The sequence below is a fragment of the Bacillus rossius genome, chromosome 16, assembly GCF_032445375.1.
Source record: "Bacillus rossius redtenbacheri isolate Brsri chromosome 16, Brsri_v3, whole genome shotgun sequence".
NCBI classification, from domain to species: Eukaryota; Metazoa; Arthropoda; class Insecta; order Phasmatodea; family Bacillidae; genus Bacillus; species Bacillus rossius.
In genome coordinates, this window is record NC_086343.1 from 9,023,913 (window position 1) to 9,049,644 (window position 25,732).

The window sequence follows — 25,732 nt, forward strand, 5'->3', positions numbered from 1 at the left end:
AATGTGCTTCGAAATTGGTCGAGCCGCCCAAATAGTTCGTAATTGCTACTCATTTAAATTTCGCATACTGGGGTATTATTTTTTTTTCCCTCACTCTCCCCCCTCTTCCTTTTATTTTTTTTTGTCCCTTCCTATCCTTCTCTTGCCTTCCCTCCTCCTTTCTCCAAACTAATCTTCATTTCCCCCCCCCCCCCAAATCGTTGCTCAACGTGCAGGTCTTCATTACGTTCTTTTCTTTGTTAGTCCATTTCATTTCTGTTTGGAGTAGACGCGGTAGCAGCGAGATTAGAGAAAGTAAAGAATAAAGAAACTGGTAAATTTGTTTAGTATTTTTTAAAATTATTATTTCTAAATGGAGGACATCAGCGCTAAACATCGAGGTCTTGACCTGGACGTGAATTCCCCGAGGCTACGCGATCTGGCAGGACTCTTTCTCATTTCTTTATACTTTTGAGTTCGTGATATCTTTGCTAAGCGAAAAATTGGTTGTCTGTAAAGTCGGTTTACGGACGATAGTTTAAGGCGACAACGTCATAACAAAACATTGATGAAATGATTGCATACTTTTATGAATAAAATTGAATCATTTTTATTGAATTATCACTATTTTGTATGGATACAAAGAAGGGTGTGAAATGAAATCTACAATTTAATTGATAAATTTACTTTTATTTGCACTCGTTAATTAAAATATGTTTATTACTTTAACGAAGAGATTATTTTAACTATAACTTTTATACATGTTTGCTATTTAACTTCTTCCAATCTGTGTTATTTATTCTGTTAATGATAGGACGATTATAGGAAAAGTAGGAAACGAATGGGAGTGTTTCAAGTTTAATGTGCCTCGAAAAAGTCAAAACGATGGTTGTTCCAATCGAGTGGAAGAGAGATAGATGCGGCGCAAGCGTACAATGAGCGTAACGGGACAATGCGCGTAAGGGGACACTTTTTCGTGCGTGCAGCCGGCGTTCATCGATTTATTGGACGTTGTCACGTCAAAAAATATACAGTTTGACGTGACAAACACGCAAGGCCATTGTATGTTTGTCACGTCATTTTGGTGAATCACTTGTGTCTCGAATGTGTAGGAGTGAGTACAGAGTAGCTGATCGACCTCCGTTTTATTTTCGTAGAATGAATGCCGAATTTGCGTGTGGTATTTCTGGCCATACCAGAAGGAGAAAGAAAATTGGTTATTTAAGTGCACATAGATAATGGAGAAAAAATGCATTAGTAAAAACACTCATAATTCGCATTTAAGTGATGATATTATATGAGGTTTCTTTTAATGGCTGCTGTTTAGAAACCGGCAAGTTGATTGCGTTTGTTAATAAATAAACTAGTTATAAATGCATCCTTAAAAATTTTTTATATTGGTTTAAATTTCCAATACATTTTTAAAACCAGTTAGGGTTTATCTTTTTTTATTTTTTGTTTGGGAATTGGCGTATTTGGTTGTACGTGTTGAGGCTTTATGCACTCTCAGTTCATACTTTAGAAGCCTTTATGGTATGCAACGTCTTGCCGTCATCACATTATAAACTTATTTTTACCAGTGGAAAAATTGTAATCTCTTCCGTTTAGTTTTATCAGTTTTTGTTCTTACTTAATGTGTTCGTAACAATTAAATTATAATAAAAAAGCATATGTAATTGATATTTAGACAAAAGGTTAGCCCAACGATTTTACCGTGTGTTTTGGGCAATCCCCCCCCCCCTCAGTGTATAATTTAGCCGTTTGCGCAAGGGAGTTTGAAATGAAGGTTGTGTTTTTGAATTCCTTTCTTAGTTCGGATAATCTCCAACCCGAATGACGTTAGGAATTCCCCCTCCGTCCATTTTTTTTTTTCCATTTGGCACAGGTTTCAAAGGGGGACGCACCACAACGCCGAAATACCACAACGCCGAACGGACAATAACGTCGAAAACCATAAACGCCGAATGCCAAATTGACTACAACGCCGACAGCTAGAAAACTGCTGTGTACCACAACGCCGAATTACCACAACGCTGAAATACATTAATGCCGATAAATGTCATTGCAGGACTGCCACAAAGGTAAGGTTAGGTAAGGTTAGGTTAGACTAGGTTAGGCTAGCCTAGGTTAGGTTAGGTTGTGGTATTTCGGCGTTAAGATACATTTAAGAAACACACACAAATTCATTCAATTGTTTTTCATTTTGCTACTGTGACCCCCCCCCCCCTTCCCGCAGCAACATTTTTCGGCGGCGTTACTGTATTTCGGCGTTGTGGTACACAACAGTTTTCTAGCTATCGGCGTTGCGGTCAATTTGGCATTCGGCGTTATGGTATTCGGCGTTATTGTACGTTCGGCGTTGTGGTAACTACCCGTTTCAAAGGCCTATTTCGAAGACTTGGGGGGGATTTCCGGAAGGGGTGTGGGGATACGACGTTGTTTCCATCCGGTTACTCGGCGTATATTCTGTACCGCGGAGGAAATGATCCAGTGACAAAATGCTCAGTGATGATGTGAACCACGAGATGTCGTGTTTGCAGAAGTACACGTGGTGGTGGTGGTGGTGGTGTCTGATGATCTGTAATCGATAGAGACCGGAAAAATTCGCAGATTTATTTGGCGATAGTCTGAAATTCATATACATATACCTTTAAGCTGCTTTTGCTACTGGCTCACTGTTCGTCTGGGCGACTCTGGGCCGATGAGAAACCCCTCAACCAAAGAAGTAACAAAATCAAGGGCAAACCAGTTGAGACGACTCACAAGTCAGCAGCCGACGAACTGGCGTTATTTTCCCGAGTGTACAGAGGACTGTGTAGACTATCCTGAAGGTCATCGAAACCGCGAATTTTTCAGGTCCCTAGTAATCGACGACTTGAAATGAGGTGTAAGCAGTTGTGCGTAGAAAAGTGAGCGCTCTATCCCTCCCTCCCCCCCGCCCTTTTTTTCAACCCTTGTTTTTCTTTGCCCAGATATTTTTTTTTTTTTAGGAACTCGTCCAAGGGGCGGTAAAATTTACGGACCGGGAGGTACAGGGGTTCAAATCGTTTCCGAAGTCCCGTCCCCAGAACTCGTGCGACGGAAGATTGAGACTTGGGAAAGAAACAAACGAGGTCAGTTTCCTATCAGTTCCGCCTTTGAATATATATACTGTATAGAAATCGCCAGCCCAGGTTAAAATTTCTAATACGGTTTTGAGGTAGTTGGTTAATTCACCGCCGCAATCGCCACCATCTCTAGGGCATCGACTTGTGGTGGTCCCTAGCGGACAAGTGTCGAACTCTTCAAACACCCTTTCCTCCTCCTGTTAAACGACCTTGAGCTGCAGTGAATGTTGGGTGAGTGGTGCGGGGAATGACAGCGGGCGACATTGCTGCGCTCTAACGGGTAAATAACAACTAAGACGATACAGGGCGTTACGACGGCAGCGCACTGCAGCGGTGAAGTTCCCAAGCTGCTCATCATACGCTCCTGAAAAACGTAGAGTAAATCCTATCCACTCGCGACTTCTATACAGTATAGATATTCAAAGGTTCCGCCGAAGGGGTGAAGGGATTAGGTGGGTGGGGGGGGGGGGAGTAGGAGGTTAGTAAATGAAAACTTGACAGAAATGAGGTTTTAATTGACGCCACTTTAAAAAAAAAAAAAAGTGACCTTCGGCTCGTTTGGTGTCATTAACGGGGCCACACCGGACTTGGAAATGCTTCCGAGAAATGATATCTCTTCATCTCTGGGGGGAAAACAACGAGAAAGAGAACTAGTATATATTTTTTTTCCCTTTTTTTTTAAATTTATTCTTTTGTTTTTCTACTCGCCCGAGTAACGAATGGTCGTGGGTGAGCGTTGAAAAAAAATAATTAAAAAAAACTTGGAAAATATCCCAGGACCGTCAGCATGCGATGTGGAAATGTGTTCCGGAAAACACGTTATCTGCCGGACACGCGACGTTTCGGATTCCGAACTCTTTCTTCGCCTCGGGTTCCATCGAAATCAGGCGGGTTGAAACTGAAAACCATCCTGCATGAACGCTCAGTTGATTTTATTCCTTTTTGTGAGGTTTGTTTGCTTTTAAAAACAATCTGTGGCAAATTAAAAACATATCCGACAGTATGTTGAAAATAAATGCATCTAAACATTAACTCAACGATAATATTAAATAATCATGTAATCATCGTTGCAAGTATTTTTTTTTATCTTAACCTGAAATTCATTGGCTTTATTTAAACATAAAAACATTATGATTTAAAATAGTTGAGGGTATGTTTTGTACTTTGGTCATTTTATTTTAGTTGTAATATTTCTTTTTAAATATATGGATGGTATAATTTAAAAAAAAATTAATTGTCTGTAAAGTCGGTTTACGGACGATAGTTTAACGTGACAACGTCATAACAAAACATTGATGAAATGATTGCATACTTTTATGAATAAAATTGAATCATTTTTATTGAATTATCACAATTGTGTAGGGATACAAAGAAGGAGTGAAATGAAATCTACAATTTAATTGATAAATTTACTTTTATTTGCACTCATTAATTCAAATATGTTTATTACTTTAACGAAGAGATTATTTTAACTATAACTTTTATACATGTTTGCTATTTAACTTCTTCCAAATCTGTGTTATTCTGTTAAGGATAGGACGATGATAGGAAAAGTAGGAAACGAAATGGGAGTGTTTCAAGTTAAATGTGCCTCGAAAAAGTCAAATCGATGGTTGTTCCAATCGAGTGGAAGAGAGATAGATGCGGCGCAAGCGTACAATGAGCTTAACGGGACAACGTAAGTAACGAGACACTTTTTCGTGCGTGCAGCCGGCGTTCATCGATTTATTTTATTGTCACGTCAAAAATTAAGCTAGTCTTCCATCACTCGCCAGAGATGTGTAGCAGCCAACCTCTGCACCGAGCAAATCCATGTGTTCTCATGTTGCTGCTACACTTATAATACGAAACTCGGACACGAAAGTTAACGTATAATGCCGAGCGGGATAAGTATTTATGCAAATGGTGTTTTCTACTACATTTCTTGACGCGAATCACACGTAGTTTCCGCAACCGCCGCTAGAATTCGCTGCCGGAGCAGTTACTCGGCTATGGAAACATTTCACTTAAGCCGACTCTAAATTAAAAAAAAACAACATATGTATACATATACATAATAAAACGGCTCCGGTGAAAGCGAAAAAACTTGAAAAAAAAAAATACTAAACCCCGGCTTTGGACATGATTTTCGACAAGGAGTTTTATTAAAATACTACCCATCTTGTTAAAATTCGCTAAATAGTCAATACTGCAAAGTTTCCCTTTGTCTTCGTGAACTTTGGTTCGCGTCATCCGCCACAGATGGCAGCACCGTGGTCGCACATTTTTCCGTACAATTCTTCTTTTTCGAATAAAAATAGTTTCTAGTTTTTTTTTTTCTGTATTATTTTGCAAGCATCTTAAAGACGTGTCCTGAAGACGTAGTTCAGGTTCAGCCTGCATTGCATTAGAATGATGACTGTACGTATTCAGTGAATAGTTCTAAGTTGTTCTGAATTTATTTACGTATCCGAGTAATAGCCACGAGGGCGTATTTCACACGGATACGTGATTTTCTGCACGGAAAGTTTTCTCTTTTTTCCTTCTTCTTTTTCTTTTTTTTCTTTTATGCTGCATTTTTTTATGCCAATGGCATCACTCTTACCAAGAAAGCAATTGAAACTCAGGGTTTCAAGGAGAAGTTAATTTCGTGTTCGTAGAAATCAGTTAAGTGGGAATTATTTTCTTTCCACCACTGCGACCCCTCCTTCCCCCCCCCCCCCCCCCCCAACCTTTCTCCATCATTTTCCTTCGGATGTCGGCTTGTGATTCATACATTACTTAAACCTTTAAGCTCGTACAAAACGTTTTGAAGGAATCTTCCTCCTTGCAAATTCCTAGCTGATACGGCATATCACGTTGCGAGGGGTATTTAAAGTTTTGCTTGTAATCACGTAAAATTTTTGTAGCATTCAAACCCTTGAAACTTCGTTTTGTCTTTCAAGAAACATTTCGTTTCCATCAAATATTTTTAGTAGGTGTGTGTCGTGTAATTTAATAAATTGAATTTTTAATTTATTATTTTTAACCGTTCAAGTGTTGTGTACATGCCAAAACCTATTTAATTATTTTTCTAATGCTTTGAAGTTATATTTTGTAAAATAAATGTAATTGTACCGCAAACACCTGTAAATAAACAAGAGTGAAACTAATTTGTGGCAGTAAATAAATTTATGTTGAATAAAACCTGACATTAACTAAACAGCTCACCTTCAAATCTCATTGACCCAGTCTTTTTAAGTGCATGGTCATGTTTCGATACTTTTTTGTTTAAGTCAGCGCCATTTATTTCGCTGAAATAAACTTTGCTGGGCTAACAAGCGAAGATGTTGTGTCACACAACGTCTGTTCTTTTGCCTGAAAATAACCGGGCAATTTTTAAAAATAATTTATTCGAACGAGCAGATTAGACGTTTTCAAATTTCGGAAACTATGTTGCAGCTAAATTTTTTGTTATGGTTGTTAATCGCCATCACTCTTAACAGAAGATTTTAGCTCACATACAATGTTGATGGTTCTCGTTTAGGTTTCTTTTGCAGTAATAGTTTTTAAAAAAAATCTCCACTCTAACTGCGTATAATTTGACTCTGGCATTGCGTGCGCGCCACACTCAAGCAGACGACAATGCACCAAAAGCATTTCAATGCCGCGCCTTCTCATTAAGAGTGTAATTTTTCAATTGGTAGCCGCAGCAGTTATTGTGCCTGTTGTGTATGCATTGTAGTGAGACGTATTGGAAGGGTATTTACGTGTTTATTTTATGTCGCGAGTCGTTAGGCCCGTGGAAATGTTAATTACGAAATCTGGCTATAGAATACTAGACTCGTTGACGTAGCAAACGGAGTAGGGTCTTGCAAAATTGATCAATCAACTAACCGCAAGCAATTTCCAAGCGGAAGTGCGTATTGGTACTATGCAAACCAAAACTACGCTGTCAAAAATTATATTTTTCGTATTCGAAAATTACTCAACAAAAAATTGTCCTTTTTTTTTTTTTTTGTAATTTACCGTAATTGAGACAGATAAATGAAGTGTTTTTTCTGAGATTTTCGAATTATTAAATATTAAGTTGGTTTTTTTTTCACGTTAGCCAAATTTAAAGTTAAAACAAAATTATGTATGTACGAAATCATTTAACTCAAGATCAGTTGATGATGTTTGCTTGGAAATCAAACAAGCTTTCGACAGTAACACCACGGTTCACAAGGTGATATAATTGTAAACCAATAAAAAACAATTATTTAAAGCATCAAAACGCATAGTTGTTACTTCACTGGATCAAATATACATTAATGTTGAAAATGGACGTTTAGTTTCTCCGCCTGAGGCAGGATCGGCATGGATGGAACGAGGCTGACACTCACAGGAGCAGGCTGCCCTACCCGAGAGACAGACCTTCCTGAAGAATACTGAGTGAAGAAAACTGAGAAAACCCACAGGTCACGGCAACGTCCGCCGCGTTTCCCACTTGCGAACAAGTGTTGTGTTTATTCTTCAAATGATACGTGCAATTTGGAATTTTTGATTTAATACAATTTCTTGGCCTTACGCCATTGGCAGTTTTACACTGTTTGTCATGGAAAAAAAAAATTCAAGTACGCAAAAGTAATAATTAAAAATGAAAACAATAAAGCCAACAGAGAACAAGCCTAAAATCAGCTGATGTCAGGCAGACAAACCCAATAGGTTTCATATATAACTCAACGACGACAGCACATACGATCACGTTCTAACTTAAATATCATACAGCACAAGAATTCCGTTGGAAGGGATTTAGTCATGAAAAAAAAAATTGGTTGTCTGTAAAGTCGGTTTACGGACGATAATTTAGTGTGACAACGTCATAACAAAACATTGATGAAATTATTGCATACTTTTATGAATAAAATTGAATTTTTTTATTTTAATAATAAAAGAATAAATACTTGAAATTATACTAGTAATCAGATTTTTAAAATGCAAGAATAATTAACCTTTATTGCCGAAATTGTTGTTGTAATAAGCAATGAAAACCACATTAACTTTTCACTTCACTTTATAAACAGTCGACGAAACAGTTCACGTGTAGATGACTTGTAATTAATTTTAAAAACTGGCGTTTAGCTATAAAGTTTAAATATAATTATGAACAAGTTTTCATATAAATAAACTCTAATCAAATTTCTATCATCAGTTGTATGAATCACCATAATTTTTTAGTCAATTGTAACATAACCTATTATTACTGCACTCGCCTACAGCGAAACGGAACACAGCGTAACGGAACACAGCGTAACGGAACAATAAGCGTAACGGGACACAGCGTAACAGAACAATGTGCATAACGGGACACTTTTTAGTGCGTGCAGCCGGCGTTCATCGATTTATTAGACGTTGTCACGTCAAAAAAATTAACAGCACAGGCGAGCTAAGTGGGTCTTACAACGACGAGACAGTTTCAACAGCAACTGTAAATGCAGACAGACAACAAAACCTGCACAACACAGCAAATATACGAACACAACGATGAAGATAAACATATATTATGGACAACACAAATACGAAGACACCGATGAACACAGTATGTTTCCTATGACAAAACAGTTGGCGACGATTCGGGAACAGATGCCAGTTTCTCGTCGTCATTGTAGCCAGATTGACACTACCCCCGGCTTGTTAATATGGAAAATTAATTTTTTTTTATATGATTGATAATCATTAGATGTTTTAGTTAGGATTTTTTTTTTAATTTTACCATTTGTAGATTTTCCTAAGACCATTGAAATAGTGTCTTGTGACTGACAGCATTATTACTGTTGTATACATCCGGTCATAATTAATAAAACATTTCACTAATTATGATCTGTGGTCAAACAGAGCCAACATTTTTAATATTTAATACTAAGTGATGGCGAAAACTGTTAAAACCAAGATGGCGTCTTTCAGTTATTTTTTCGAAGTAAGAAATTCCTATTAAAAGATTATGGATGCTCTTAATGAAATACAGGAAGAAAAAAAATATAAAAAAAATATATTTTAAATTTCCCTTTTGAATATAAAGTACCTATATTTGTGTGTGTGTGTGTGTGTTTTTTTTTTTTTTTTAAATTCTCATTGGATTATAAAACTTTTGCGCTCTATGGCTTGCATCTGGAGGAGCCTAAGATGTCCATCAAGTTCTGTCCCTGCCTGAACACGCCCGAATATTCACCTTCGGCCAACCTCGGGATTTGTTTTATTTTTGCGCAGGAAAAATGAATTCAAAATATTATAAGTGGTCGGTTAGTTTAGCTACATTAAAACACTTTAAAACACTATGGACTGTTAGTTTGGTTAGTATAGCTACATTAAAATAAACAGAAATATAAATATATATAATTAAACCCGACGTTGGCCGAAGGTGAATATTCGGGAGTGTTCGGGCAGGGACAGAACTTGATGTACATATTAGGCTTCCCCGTGCATCTGGCAACAGAAACAAGGACACCGCTAACAGCAGATATCGTGCATTGGAAAGAGAGAGTGAATGCCCATTAGAATGCACACTGCACGCTACAGCGGCGGACATGCGAAGCTCTTGTGAGGTGTTCTTCCTTCCCCCCGGGTGCCGTGTCTTTGTTCCCGTGCGTACCTATCTATGCCTTCTGCGGCCTCGCGTGAGGCGGTGAGAGACAGCGCTCGCTAATTGCGACGACCCCTATCTACGTGGCGAGGAACGAGCGTGAAACAACTGCCCCCTTTTTTTTGTTTGTTTATTTCATTCCGTGTTTGTTATAATTATTCGCATCGCGAGTTCGCGGTCGTTTCGACTCATTCACGAACCGGATATATATCGCGTGGTGTTTTTGTTTTTGTTGGAAACTGCTTTTAAGTGGAAGCTCGGGTTTTGCTCCGGAGCAGTGGCGTAGCCAGGATTTGTGTATGGGGGGTGTTAAGAAGCATGGCCACCCCCCACCCCGTATTAAAGCGGGGTGGTCCGGGTGTCCTCCCCCGGGAAAATTTGGATTTTAAGGTGTAAAATAGTGCTATTTTAGCAGTTTTGGTATTTAAATTTAAATATTGTAATGGTAAAAATTTTATTAATTTTAATATGAGATTTGTTTGAGTGATGAATAAGAAATTAATTAAAGATTTGGTGCTAAGGGGGGGGGGGGGGGTTGAACCCCTAAAACCCCCCCCCCTGGCTACGCCACTGCTCCGGAGAACTCGTGTTATTCCCTCTCTCCTCCCCCCCTCCTCCCTCCTTTTCTCACCATCTTGCTATTCCGTCTGTTTCTGTAGAAAAGATCCCGCAATTTACTGTGAGAACTTCTGGTTTTTGTCTGGTTGTGTTTGGAACGCGGCTAACAAGTGCGCGCGCTCAAGTTCCTGAAGACGCGTGGTGTGTTTACACGAGGAATCTTTTCACGGTTGCTTTGGAGATACATTTTTTTTTTTGTTCCTAATCGTGCAACAATCGTGTGTTCCTGTATTTATTGTTAGAGACCGGAAAAATTCGCGGATTCATTTCGCGATATGCTAAAATGCAATCAATTGTACCTTTATGCAATTTCTGCTATTGGTTCACTGTTAACCTGGAGGACTGTGGGTCAACTATAGGCCCTCAGTCGAAGCAGTATCGAATCACGAGTCTCCCAGTTGCGAATTTTTCCAGTCCCTATTTATTGTATATTTCAGGTCTCGCCGAAAGCGGTGAAAATTTAACTCTGTACCTCCCTTGCATTTGATGTTTTTTTTTCTTTTTTTTTTTTCACAAATCTTTTCAATGGATGTTCACGAAGCGTAATATAATAGGTGTAAAAAGTCTCGCGAGTCTTCGTAATTACCAACACTTGGGCGACTGAGTTAATATCTGCCCTATCATCACTTGGTGAATATCATAGTGAATATCAACACCTAGTGGGTATCTGTTGAAAATGTGTGTCAGAACAACAAATGCGAGGGAGGTACCGTTTTGAAATTTCAGAAATAGGCCTACCCCTTAAATAATAGTAATGACACGACATAAAAATCACGGTTACGGGATTGTATCATGTTCCATGTTATATATATACATATATATATACATATACATATATACATATACACGCATATACATATATATACTAAAACGATTGAAAGAAAAAATTAACAGTGAGTATTTTGGATTAAGTAGCGCGTGATTGTATCAGATCCAGGGGGCGGGGGGGGGGGGGAGATCCCAGCAGCTACGCGCCAAATTGAACTTTGGGAAAATAAATAAAACTTTACAAACCACCTTTATTTTGAGTGAGGGTCCACTCTGCACCAGAAGGTACTTAGCGCACTTCCGTAGAGCAGTTTGATGCTCAACCGGCTTACGGTTTCGTGGGGGGGGGGGGGTCTGGGTTCGAATCCCGGGAAAAGCACGGGCGCACTTTTGAAAGATATATATATATATATATATATATATATATATTATTTTTAAGAGCGACGATTGAGGATTGGAGTCTCTGGTCGTTGGCGTAAAAGCTGTCGACCATATTTAACGTCCTACAATGTATGGTCGGACCCATGCAAAGTGCTCCATTTCCTCTGCCCCGGAGCGTACTCGTTCGCGCACCTCTCTAGCCGCGACTGTACGCGGGCAGCGTAGAGCGTGTCATTACTGTCTCTCGTGCTGGCGAGGGGGGGGGGGGGTAGGCGCTCTTTCCCCCGAGTAGCACACCTGCAGTCTTTCCGTAAGTACTGTTTTCAGCCAGCGTGAAAAAAAAAAATAAAAAAATATCGACGCGTGTTTTCGTTTGGCGCGGGGTCTTCGCTCGCGCCTTGTCCGACCGGAAGAAAATCGCCCCGTGTCTTCGTCCGACGGAGCCTCTTCGAGCGTCGATGTGAGAGGCTGGCCCCTTAGGGGGGGGGGGGGGTTGGTTCGCACATATACTTACGTTAATTTCAAATATTTCGATACCGCTTGGAATAAAGCTTACCTGCCGATTTTTGAAGTGAAAACTTCTTTTGCTGCGTTGAGCGATTTTTTGGTTGGGGAAAAACTTATGGGTAGAGACCGGAAAAATTCGCGAATTCATCTCACGATAGGCTAACATACAAATAGTTATACCTCAGTGCTGCCTCTGCTATTGGCTCACAACTCACCTGGATGACTCTGGGCCAATGGGAAACACCCGACCAAAGCTTTATCGAATCACAGGCTGCTACGTTGGGACGTCTCACAAGACACAGCAGCCAATGTGAGTGGGTGACATTTGACCGAGTGTAAGTAGAACTGTGGATTTCATCCTGGAGGTCATTACACCCGCGAATTTTTCCGGTCCCTATTTATGGGTAGGAGCATGCTTATTTCGCGAAAAGATTCCGATACTAGCTGAAAGTTAAAACACTGCAGCATCGTCTGTGTTTCGTGATTGGGTGAGTTTCATTCAGGTACATGACGATTGTTGCAACACCAATCACAATAATTCATCGCGGAAGCAAACGCGTCCTGAGTGGCTCAGCCAAATAACGCAACTACTTCTCTCGCAGACGGCCGCCAATCACAAGGAAGAAACAGCTGGTGCTGGTATACCTTGTTGCAGTTTAATAGGCGTTCAGGTTTATTCGCGAAAAATGCCTGCCCCTACTTATGGGTTCGCGTCACCGACGTGCTAGCTACATTGTACATACTCGACTGTATCATGTGCGTGTCGGACACCTTTTTTTTGGATGGGTAAAATCTTGTGAGTTCGCGTCACCCACATGCTGTAGTAGCAGTAAGTGAAGTTAAATTGACCACGTGAAAAGTTTAATTTGTGTATATTGTGCATTGCCAAGTGAACACATGACCTAGGTCTGACATCACTTGTAAGTCATAGCTAAGTATTGAATTTTTACGTAATTTTGACATACCACTGACATATGTTGTCTTAAAAAAGTATGTAAGGATATCATTCTGACATCATACTGATATAATACCAAAATCATTTTCTTGTGTACATTTGACGTAGAAATGATGATAAATTACACATGAAAAAAAAAAGAGTTCTAGGTTTTCACTTCTGTCGGCAGTCCTCATTACTGCCTTTTTTTTTTGACATAGCACAGGACTTAGCTTTGGCTACTTGTTTTAGTCAACACTTATGAACTGGTGTAGTATCACGATAGTTTTCGTCGCTCGCCTGAAATGTTAAGTTATTTCCGCGCGGCGCTTACAGACTGGAGCCTGTCAGTAAACATGTGGTTGCAACTAGGTATATAAGGTTCTGATTCATGCCTTGACATGCCAGAAATCGTGATAAGTAGCTCGGAATTGGAATTATATAAAAAAAATTGAAAATCCAAGATGGCGGAGCTTAGTACCCCTTAAGAAATGGATAGAGACCTGCAAAATTCGCGGATTCATTCGGTGATAGGCTAGAATTCAAACACACATACCTCTTAGATAATTTTGCTATTGGCTTACTGTTCATCTGGACGAATCTCAACCAGTTATAAATCCTCAACCAAAGAATGATCTTATCACAGACAAACCAACTGAGACGACTTACAAGTCGGCAGCCAATGAACTTGCGTTATTTGCCCGAATGTACAGGGGTATGTGCAGTCTATCCTGAAGGCCATCGAAACCGCGAATTTCGCAGGTCTCTAGTAATGGGGAAGGGGAGCGACAAAATATTTGCCCCCGGGTCCTCTGTTTCTCTCGACAAATGGATTTTGACGGATGTATGACGGGTGTATTGACGGATGTATTGACGGATGTATTGACGGATGTATTGACCGAAATGTTTTGTTTCAGGCACGTCGCGTACCAGTTCCGGATGAAAGGTTCGACTATCTGTGCGAATACTTCAAGCCCGTCAGGTGAGTTACTTGGAGTGTAAAAATTCTGGCCTCGACAGCGCAAAAATGATAATATATAATAATATAAGGTGCAATGCAAGTCCCTTGATTATACTCTCAAGAATCTTGACCAGGCGTTTCACGCCTTTCTAGCCGTTTTCATTCTTCAAAAAAAAAAATGCAGTTTTAAAAAATGTAATGCGGAATCAAAACTACCCGTACGTCCTCGGCGTATTTAAATGCGTTTGTAAACAGACGCCGCTCTGATATCATTGAGCAGTTTTCAAATCACGTAGTGTGTGTGTGTGTATATGTGCGCGCGCCCAGGTAAGTGGGGGCCCTTAAAATATTGTATCGACGTTCGTTGATTCGGCATGCCGGATTGAAGAAAATGCGGGAGGGCCGGATTGTGGGGGGGGGGGGGCTGTTTGTGGGCAGGGGCTGTGCCTGGGCGGGCATCGGTTGGTTCTTTAATGGAACGCCGGGCAATGAATTAACGTGACAATGGCGCCGGCGCCTCCCCCCGGCGCGATTGTAGGTGTTCCCCCCCCCCTCACACCCCCCCCCACCTCCGTCGGGGTACCAATTCACCGATCAGGGGAAGGGGTAGGGGGGAAGAAGGGTGGCTCCAAAGCCGGCGTCTAGTCGGCGCCCACTTTACCGAAATAAAAAAAAAACAACTCGTTACCGTTGCGGAGTGAGGGCGGGGTCTTTAGGTACCCGTGACCCCTCCACACCTCCGCCGTCACAGTGTACCCGGGTACCACCCTGCCCCCCCTCCAACCCACTTTCCAGAAGAGACAGTTAGGATGGGTAAGGTAGGGGGGGAAATAATTGTTTTCGTGCGCCGTTGGGCGGTAGAAGGGGGTAGAGGTTGCCCCGACGCGACGCCCCTAATCGACGACTTGCCGCGAGTTAACGCGCTGGTTAATCGGCGCCCGACCGACGGACCGAAACGCGGACGAAATGGCTTACATCCCACCCCCCTCCCCTCTACTCCACCACCTCGGTCACTTCCCGGTTGTTAACCAACTGTTCTTGCGGTGGAGGCAGTGTTGCGCGGAAAGCAATGAGTTAAAATTAATTATATGATTAAGGGCCCCCCCCCCCTTCGTCTACTCGGGCGCGCGCACACACACACACGCACACGGTGTGCATAGCTTCAGATGAATCCACGCGATTTGGAAAAAAAAACTCAAGATATCCGAGTGGTGTCAGTTTACGGAAAAGCATTTAATAATACCCTTTAAACTGTATTTTTTAGAAGAGTGTAAATGGCCAAAAACGCTTGTTCGGGATATTTTTTTTTAGACACGGAGCCCCCCCGGTAGATATTCTCGAAAGCACTCGCGGGACTTGCATGACACCTTTATCTTCATTCCTCGGCCACGTAATGTTTCGGTCACCGCTCAGATCTCACAGTTATCCTGTGCACGACGAGAAGACTGCGCGCCAGTCCAGAGGAGACACCGCGCTAGAAGCACCAGCGAACGTCGCGCTTATCATCCCGCCTCGCCAACACACATACACACCCCTGACGAGGCGGGCCCCTTAACGGCTTTAATTTATCTTAGCTGTGTTTTTTTTTGGGGGTGGGGAGGGGGAGGAGGGTTTTTGGGGGGAGCGCAAGCGAGCGGTCGAACTGAGGAGGACGATTTATTTCCGCCCGCGAAACGTGGCGTGTGGCGTCACAGGTTGAAATCATGCCAGGAACCGTGACTCAAAGACTGTATTTGGGATAATATGAACTTCGCGGGCAGATTTATAGAGCGCGCTCAGTTAAGAGGCTTAAGTAGCAATAAAAAAAATTACCGTGCTTTCGGGGGGGGGAGGGGGTTAGGGAGATGGGTAAAATTTTTATTTTCTCTCTGTGCGTAGCCCGGGGGGTTGGCTGACGTGCGAGCGATAGCTCATGATGCCCCCTTCCCCCCCATTTTTTACCCCTTGCAGACGGTAAGGATTTTTAAGTGGCTCGCGACGCGGTTGGCCCCACTGCGAAAATGGAGGATATTTTAGCGGCGGAACTGAATGTGTTTAGGACCTTCCTGCCCCTTATAGTGCAAATCCTTGACGTAACGACAACGCATTTAGGAATTTTCCGTTCCCCATTTTTCTAGACATGTGCGTACGTAAAAAAAAAATGATATAAAAAAAAAGAATGAGCTTAATGTTGGGGGAAGGAAGGGGATGGGGATGAAAAAAAAAGGTTTGGTGGAAAATGTCGTCTCTCGGTATTTGCGTTTTCCTCTTCTCCCGGTTGCTGCTTTTGGCGCAGTCGATTAAATTTGCAATTCAGATAAGCGGAGGAGGGTGACGGTGTGGAAGGGGTTGGTGAAGAGGGGGAGGGGTTGAGAACCGCGGAGGATCCTTGTTCGGGGAAGGGAGGGTGGCGCTCTGGCGGTTGAAGCCGCTTTCCCGCCCTCCTCCCAGGACGCTCGCAGCAGCTCGGAGACCGCGGGCGCGGCCATTACTCTGCCGCCGCCGGTCGACACTCGGCTACACTCGGCTACACTCGGCTACACTTGTCGGCTGGCGCCCGGCTCTCGGGTCGCGCTCGGGGAAAAACCGTCTCGGCAAGAAAAAAGAACAAAAGGAGAAATACGACTCTCGCTTCTTTTTGTGCGGTCACGTGCATTTTCAGGACTGTTCCTTTGAAGTCGAAAATCACATAACTTGTTCAATGAAATTATATAATCCAAAATTAAGATTTTAAATAATAGTTATATAATAAGCTTTAAACGTACACTATAGCTAGATGTTGAAAAACATAAATCGTCTCAAATATATGTTAAAAGTAAATATATTGCATATTATATTTAATTAATATAAATTATATTAATTTTATTGTACAAATATCAAAGACTGTCTGTTATAAATGATATAAAATAAATAACTTCTTTATAATTCTTGATAAAAAGAATAAAACTCATTAAAAACATTGTTCGTCTGTAAAGTCGGTTTACGGACGATAGTTGGGAATCCTTCTTTTCACAGTCGAGAGAGCCAAACGCCCTATCGTGCATCTTCTGGTTTTTTTTTTGTCTTCATTGTAAATAAATACGGCGGTGTTGATAAAAGGATACTAATGGTCAATTAGATTAGGTTAGCTACATTATAAATACTATTTAAAAACATTGTGGACGGTTGATTGGTTAGGATAGCTACATAAAAGATACGGAAAAAAAGGCATGAACTTCGGGGAACTTCGGGGTTTTGGCTCTCTCGTCTGTGAAAAGAAGGCTTCCCACGATAATTTTACGTGATAACGTCATAAGAAAAACATTGATGAAAAATTGCATACTTTTTTTTTAATTTTCAAAAATTATTTATAGTTTTTTTGCAGATTTAATTTAATTTATTTGTTTAAATATAATCACGAACAATTAGTTTAAAAAGCCCGCCTGAACCTGTTTGATATTATAGAAGATTTTCTCGCACGGTGGTTGGCCGGTTCTTGCACGCTCGGCTCAGGCGGAACGAGACAATTTTTCTTGCGTGCAGCCGGCGTTCATAGATTTATAAGACGTTATCACGCCAAAAAAAAATATTGTGTGACTTCATGCGGATAAGATATTTGTCATACTGCCTATTAACGAACTGAACAGATTTTCCGTTACTTTATGTTGTGGAAGTGATTTGTTCAACATTACGGCAGTTATCGTGTCCATAAATAACTAAATAACCCACGCAATGTTGATTTTATTCTCTTTTTCTTCATTATTCTTATTTAAAGGTTATTTATATGTTATAACTCGATACCTCCCTTCGGCCACGAATATTTTCAACATATATACCCTTAGTGTAATATCAGTTAAATGTTCGCACAAGTGGTGATAACAAAGACATGCGCGCCTTTTAACACCCATGATATTACTAAGTGAATATCTGTTGACAAGTTCAAGGAGGGCACAGAGTTAAAATTTCAATAATGGTCCTTAAATAAAAGTAATGATAAAAAATGGGTGCGTGTACTTATATACGCGCATTATGAGATATACTTACTTGGCTTAGTTAAAAATTTACTTATAATTGCATGCAAATAATTAATAGAAATAAAATAATAAAAGGACTGGAGTGATATTATAAATACTGTTGGTAAAGCATAAATTCAATCAAGTTAAAAAAATTAAATAAATACTCAGTAGCCTATTCAGTATTAAAACCTGTATAAATTTAATTATTTTATTTAGTAAAAGTAGAATTAATTTTTTTTGCAAATTAATCGATACATATTTTAATTCATATGAAAATCAATAAATATACAGAATATTCATTCTTATTTATTAATATTAATTATTTATCATATGCAATAATTTATAATGCAAATTAATCATACATACGGGAACATAACCTCACGTATATAAATACAGAATAAATAAAGTTTTTTAATGATATGAACCAGTATTCGATAGCTATCACTAAAATATAAGATTTAAAAGCACATATATAATTTTTATCTATATGCAGCTTTTTCTTCTTTCAACCAGTTAAAATTTCTATGCTTGGTGCGCGCGCATCTTCAAAATTCACTCTCATAAATTTTTTTAACGCTCCTAAAGAAGTATAAAATTTTAAAATTCACATCATTTCTCATGAAAGAGGTAAAAAAAAAAAAGTAACTTAGGAATAATTTTTGCAATATCTGCTATTGGTTTATTAGGTTTTGTAGCATGAGCTCACCGTATATTTACAGTAGGAATAAATGTACCTAACTCGAGCATATTTTACGTCAGCTACTGTAATTATTGCTGTACCGACAGGAATTAAAACTATTCAGATGATTAGCATTACAATGTATGTATGTGGTTTCAAAACTTAACGTTTGGACCATAATGTTTATGAGCGTTAGGTTATTTGTATTCTTATTCACATTAGGAGGTTTTAACCAGGAATCGTGTCGTCTAGTTCATCGATTGATATTGTTGGGGTTCCTCTAATAATACTTATGACTCTTGGTACTCTATTACTTTTATTATTGCCAATTAATCACACGTACACTAATCACAATCCTTTACTTACTCTATGATCACAATTACGATGTCTCGGAGTAAGTACACATCTAACTTAACTCTTACATATCACGGCCATCTTAACCTATATTTTCTCGACAGTCTCGCCAACTTGCCCGTATACAGCAGATATTGCATTGCGTGGCACTTACTGTGTGGTAGTCCATTTCGGGTCGTTACCACAACGCCGAAATGCCAAATTGACCACAACGCCGACAGCTATTTTATATATTTTTATATTTTTTTTATAGAAAACTGCTGTGTACCCCAACGCCGAAATAACAACTGAATGAATTTGTGTGTGTTTCTTAAATGTACCTTAACGCCGAAATACCACAATCAAACCTAACCTTACCTAACCTAATCTAGTGTAATATAACCTAACCTAACTTAACCTAGCCTAGCCTAGCCTAGCCTAGTCTAACCTAACCTAACCTAACCTAACCTAGTCTAACCTAACCTAACCTAGTCTAACCTAACCTAGTCTAACCTAACCTAACCTTTGTGGCAGTCCTGCAATGACATTTTTCGGCGTTAGTGTATTTCGGCGTTGTGGTAATTCGGCAGTTTTCTAGCTGTCGGCGTTATGGTCATTTTGGCATTTCGGCGTTGTGGTGCGTCCCCGCCCATTTCCATTATGTGCGTGTGTGCGTGTTGTGTGCGTGCGTGTGTGTGAAGACCTCGTGCGTCCTGTGCGCAGCAAGCAGCCGGCCTGGCTGAACGTGGTGGACATCGCGGGACTGGTCAAGGGCGCCGCCGAGGGACAGGGACTGGGCAACGCCTTCCTGTCGCACATCAAGGCGTGCGACGCGCTGTTCCACCTCTGCCGTGAGTTCTTCTGCCGCCCCCCCTACCCCCCTACCACCTACCCCTTACCCTCTACCCCTTTCCACCTACCCCTTACCACCTACCCCTTACCCCCTACCCCTTACCCCCTACCACCTACCCCCTACCACCTACCACCTACCCCCTACCCCTTACCCCCTACCCCCTACCCCTTACCCCCTACCCCTTACCCCCTACCCCTTATACCCTACCCCTTACCCCTTACCCCGTACCCCTTACCCCTTACCCCTTACCCCCACCACAAACCCAACTCTGGAACTTGATATTATCTTTGAAAGATTTGTGCAATGGGAGTGCATGACTTGATGTAAGCTTTTGGACATACGCCATTGCTAAGCACATGTGTGTCTGTAGAAGAAAACTACAAAAAAACACAAAAACACAAATTAAGCAAAAAATTGCTGTTGCCAACAGGATATAAACACCAACAGGAATATGGTCAACAAACAAAGAAAAAACAAAGAAAAATGGACTAACAGAACGGGAAAAAAAAAAAAAAAAAAAAAACACAAATGATGACAGCACAAAAATATTGAATCCAAAATAATTCAGCACAACAGTTGAAATGTCACAAAAACACGACAAAACGAAAATACGAAACAAAAACAGAAGAGAACGAAAAAAGCCCCACAAATGATGACAGCACAAAAATATTGAACGCAAAAAAAAAATCAGCACAACAGTTGAAACGAGACAAAAACACGGCAAAACGAAAAGACGAAACAAGCACAATACTTTTCTAAAACAGCAATTTTTTGCTTAATTTGTGGTTTTGTCTTTTGTGTTTTTTGTAGTTTTCTTCTACGGACTTACATGTGCTTAGCAATGGCGTATGTCCAAAAGCTTACATCAAGTCTGGAACTTGAACTGGTCTCGCCGATGATCCATCCGTCTCCTCATTCGTCCGTCAAATCACGCGACCTGTAGAAGAGCCAATCGGATGGCCCGTCCGTCCATCCGTCGAAACCTTAAGGGGGTGCGTCCCATTTCAGGTCAAGATTTTACATTTACAGTAATTACAGATAAACTTGTAGACTTTTTCAATTGTTTAACTTTCACGAAATGAAAAAAATATATATACAGCGCATACTTTTTTTTGCATAATTAGTGGCCAAAGTTACATTTTTTAAAGTTTTTGGGTTGTACAAATAAGGGGAATTTAATTTATTGCAGAACGGAAACTTTTTAGGTTTAACTGCAATGCCACTGGCTACTTCAAGAAATGGTTTGAATTTATTTCAAAGAATATTAATTAATGTTACCTGGCATTTCAAAATTCTCATATTTATTACGATTTTGACAGCCAAGTAACATGAAATGAGTTTTTGTGATAGAAATGCAAACCATTTCTTGAAGTAGCCAGTGGCATTGTAGTTAAACCTAAAAAGTTTCAGTTCTGCAATAAATTAAATTCTCCATTTTTGTACAACCCAAAAATGATAAAAATGTAACTTGGGCAGCTAATTATGCAACAAGTATATGCTGTATATTATTTCATTTCGTGAAAGTTATACAATTGAAAAAGTCTAAAAGTTGATCAGTTATTAATATAAATGTAAATTCATGACCAGAAATGGGAGGCACCCTCTTAAAGCAAGCTTTAACTTTTCGACGGACGGACAGGTAAAATAACCACCAGAATTTTAGAAATGTACCTATTGCCGGCAACCTTAACTATATTTTTTACTTGTGTAGCTTGTTCCAAGAAAAAAAAATGTTTGAACATAAGTTACAGTGATTTATTAAGTGCTTAACTTTCATGAACATCCGTTTTTGTGGATTTACATTATTTTTTCCTAAACATCGCAGTCGTAACCCAACGACGATCTTTTCGTTTTAATTACGATCACCTAGACAAATGAAACCTATCATTACGAAGACAAAAAAGAATCGATGTATTTACGTACGTAACAAGACCTAACCTTCATTTTACTTAAAAAAAAAAATTGGTTGTCTGTAAAGTCGGTTTACGGACGATAGTTTAACGTGACGTCATAACAAAACATTGAAGAAATGATTGCATACTTTTATGAATAAAATTGAATAATTTTTATTTTAATAATAAAAGAATAAATACTTGAAAATATACTAGTAATCAGATTTTTAAAATGCAAGAATAATTAACCTTTATTGATGAAATTGTTGTTGTAATAAGCAATGAAAATCACATTAACTTTTCACTTCACTTTATAAACAGTCGACGAAACAGTTCACGTGTCGTGGATAGATAGCGCGATTCGTTCAGTTCGCGCCTGTCACCGTAGATGGCAGAACAGTAGGGAAATAATTTTATTTCGTTTTTATATTACGATTTTATAACATATACGCATATCAAATACACCAAACTTATTTATAATGTGTTACAATATGTTTTAAAACTTTGTGCAAAAAACCCCGGGTGTAATTTGAATTATTATGTGTAACTGTAAAACACCATTGTTCGTACAAAAATGTATTTGAAAATTCAACATTACTTTTAAATAACCGTACCGATTGTGCTGAAAATCGGTGGACGATCGTTAAGTTACATAATATTAATAATTCAAACGACGAAAACATTATTGAAAAGTCAAATCTATGGATGTTCCAATCGAGTGGAAGAGAGATAGATGCCGCGCAAGCGTACAATGAGCGTAACGGGACACATCGTAGTGGGACAATGTGCGTTACTTTTTCGTGTGTGCAGCCGGCTTTCATCGATTTATTAGACGTTGTCACGTCAAAAAAATAATAATAAATAAATCGTAGATGCACGAACGTGGATTTTTGGGCGTCTGATTCAGGAGAGGCGAGTAGTAGGTTTCCCGGTGAAACACGATCGTGCGAAAAACAAAAATAAAATAAAGCGTCGGCGGCGGCGCATGTTGCGTGGCAAAACAAAAACAAAAACAGAGAAATTGCCGTAATTTTCGCGTTGTAATCACCGAGCCGCATTCCGCCCCGAACGGTGGCTTTAATTATGTTGTCCGAAGTAATGCACATGCGCGGTAATTAGTCCTTTAATTAGCGTGGCGGCGGCTAAGTGGCCTGTCGGATAATTGAGCGAAATGTGTGCACGTTGCCACGCGGATGTCACAACCGGACATACTGCACATTTCCCTCTCCTCATGCCTCTACTGTCTCTTGGTGTTTGTTCTGGTTCCCTCAGTTTCCACCAGGGCTCTGGAATACATAACACACCTCCGACCCCGATGTATATCCGGCATAAAAAATATGCACGTAAACGAATGTAACTTAGACTGGTAAAATATTTAAGAAACTTTTAAAAAAGAAACATTATTACAGCCGGTAGAGTAATATCAGAATCACAGCGTAACGAAAGTTAGTAGGTAACTGCAAGGGCGTCGCCAGCCGATGGCCTAAGGGGGGGGGGGGGGGGGGGAGGGGGGCTAGTTGTTGGAAAAGTATGTATTTTTTTGCATTTGGCTACACTTTTTTTAATCTCTAGGGCTCTAGGGGGGGGGGGAGCGGCAGCAGCCCCCCCCCCATACCCCCCCTGGCGACGCCCTTGGGTAACTGTGTTAATGTGTGTAACGTATGTAACTAATATTTCTCGATTACGCGGGTCTTTTAAAAAAAAATATCTATTTTTTTTAAATGAAACATACCGGTATACAGCCGGTGACAAATGGCAGCAGTATACTTTCCAGTACTTTTGTAAATGTTTGCATACTTTCTCATTGCAAACTTTTGCCTTATTTTGCCTTTTGCATAAACTTGCATACTTTTGCAACTCCGTAATTCGCAACTCTAAACTCTCGTCTCTTGAGGTTGGGTCCGGCGTTGGCTTTAGAATTGTGACAGTTTGTGTAGACATTCAGGGTAGACTTTAGGGTTATGTATCGTATGTTAGCTATCATTAACCCATTATTTCGATAGATTCCTTCTTTGAAGACATGAACAGGCAATAGTAAATAAATGTCTTTTTTTTTTTTTTTCGACGCATGATTACTCGTGTTTCAAATACTATATAGAGTAAGTGCCCTAAAAATTTCCTATCGCTCTGTGTGAAGTTTCACTTACAATGCGCTTGGTGTACACGCCCATTTTTTTTTAATTTCGAAGTTTAATGCAGTTTTTGTGTATTTTTTATATACATTTGTATTCAAGATGTTCCGTTTTTCAGAACAGGTAAATTAGCAACAAAGAATTTATTCATAAAAAAAAAAAGTATTTTATAGGTAGTGTGGACTGTTTAATCTATAGTTGGTGCCATGTTAATATAACTAGCATTTAAAATTCATATTTTGCTTATTCTTACTTTCTGCTTGGCATTCAAAAGTTAAAGAAATCGTCATAATTATATTCTTGCTTTGGTTCAGACAAATCAGACCGACTATCAAATATAAATATACCTATACAAGTCGCCAAGCTATTAGGATTTTCCATTGCGCTTTTTTTTAACGTTGGCAATTCTGCCCGACACGGAAATGTCATTTGTAATCGTCTCTCGTGTGGCGCCGTTGTGCGGTGAGCTGGGAAAGCAATCATCCATCGTTTTCTTTTTTGTCTTGAGAAATTACGTTTGCTGGTTTCATGAATGACCCTGGAGAAAACAAGACTACTGATTAAGTTGCCTTCTTCCTGCTTGCAGCGGCGGATACAAGGGGGGGGGGGCACCGGGGGCAAGTGTACACCCCCCCCCCCCGAAAAACCAGTTGTCTGCTACATTAATATTGCCGACAAAAATGATTGTTTCTGAAACCAATAAAATATTTTAATATAATTAATGAATTTCTTGTAGAATCATAAAATCTTGTGGTTGGATGTTATGTGTAGTGTGAGTAGATTAAATACAAATTTAGTAATTTTAAGACATTTTTTTCTCTGGCTGTTCTGAAATCCTAGAGTGACCCCCTCCGAGGCGAACCTCTGGATCCGCCACTGCCCCACTCCCCTCCTCTACTCCTCTTTACGAGAATCCCTACGTTTTTTCGTCAACCGTCGAGAAGTGGAAGGAAGAATAAATTCGGCGTTGGTGACGGAAGCCGTCTCTCTTGTCTCGATGCTGATGACGTCGCTCTCCTCTTCTCGTTATTCTGGCGTCGAACTAATTCCCTTCTCCTTAGCCCTTTTGTCATAATTACTTGCCGGCTGCCTTTCCTTCTTCTTCTTCTTCGTCTTCGTCTGGTAGGCCGCTGACCAAAACAAGCGCGTCCGTTATTCCACGGAATTGAAGCACACGCACCCTCCCAATTTAATTTTTTTTTTTTTTTCGAAAACCTCTTCCTTCTGTTCTTCTTTCCTGCCGCCTTCCCCCCTAAAAGCTGGACGCAACAATGATCCGTCGCGTCTCCTTCCGTCAACCCCCGTGTCCTCCAGCCAATCAGATGGCCCGGAAAATACCAGCCGTCCGTCAAAAGCTTTCCAAAGGGGACGCACCACAACGCCGAATTACCACAACGCCGAAATACACTAACGCCGAAAAATGTCATTGCAGGACTGCCATAAAGGTTAGGTTAGGTTAGACTAGGTTATGTTAGGTTAGGCTAGGATAGGCTAGGTTAAGTTAGGTTAGGTTATATTACGCTAGGTTAGGTTAGGTTAGGTAAGGTTAGGTTTGATTAGGTTTGATTGTGGTATTTCGGCGTTAAGGTACATTTAAGAAACACACACAAATTCATTCAGTTGTTATTTCAGCGTTGTGGTACACAGCAGTTTTCTAGCTGTCGGCGTTGTGGTAACGACCCGTTTCAAAACTTTCCCTGCCGACGGACGGATGGATGAAAAATTAACCTCCGAAATGTTAGAAGGCTATTGCCGAAAAAGTTATCTATCGTAAAAAAAAAAAGTTTAGAAAGTTAGTTTGTTTAGCTGCTTCTGTTAAATATTCAACACTTTTAAAAGTTTGAAAAATTGATAGAGGCATAGACGTGTAATCACGGGAAAACTGTAATGTATTAAAAAAATATCAGAGCGGAAAGAAATTCAGTTTAAATGGTTTATAAGAGCTTAACTTTTAGTGATCGTCGATACAAATCTACATATACAAGAGAAATTGACAACTTTTTAAGCCTTTCGGTCTGTTGGCAGCATCGAAAT

At 40.0% G+C, this 25,732-nt stretch overlaps 1 protein-coding gene across 1 annotated transcript in view; it reads left to right on the forward strand.

Moving 5' to 3' along the window:
• The window catches only part of LOC134540438 (obg-like ATPase 1), a 114,245-nt gene that overhangs the window by 38,405 nt on the left and 50,108 nt on the right, over nt 1-25,732 (forward strand). Inside the window, exons 3-4 of the mRNA XM_063383188.1 lie at nt 13,796-13,856; nt 19,545-19,672. Of these exons, the coding sequence (XP_063239258.1) occupies nt 13,796-13,856; nt 19,545-19,672 (189 nt within the window). The remainder of the gene's footprint in view (nt 1-13,795; nt 13,857-19,544; nt 19,673-25,732) is intronic.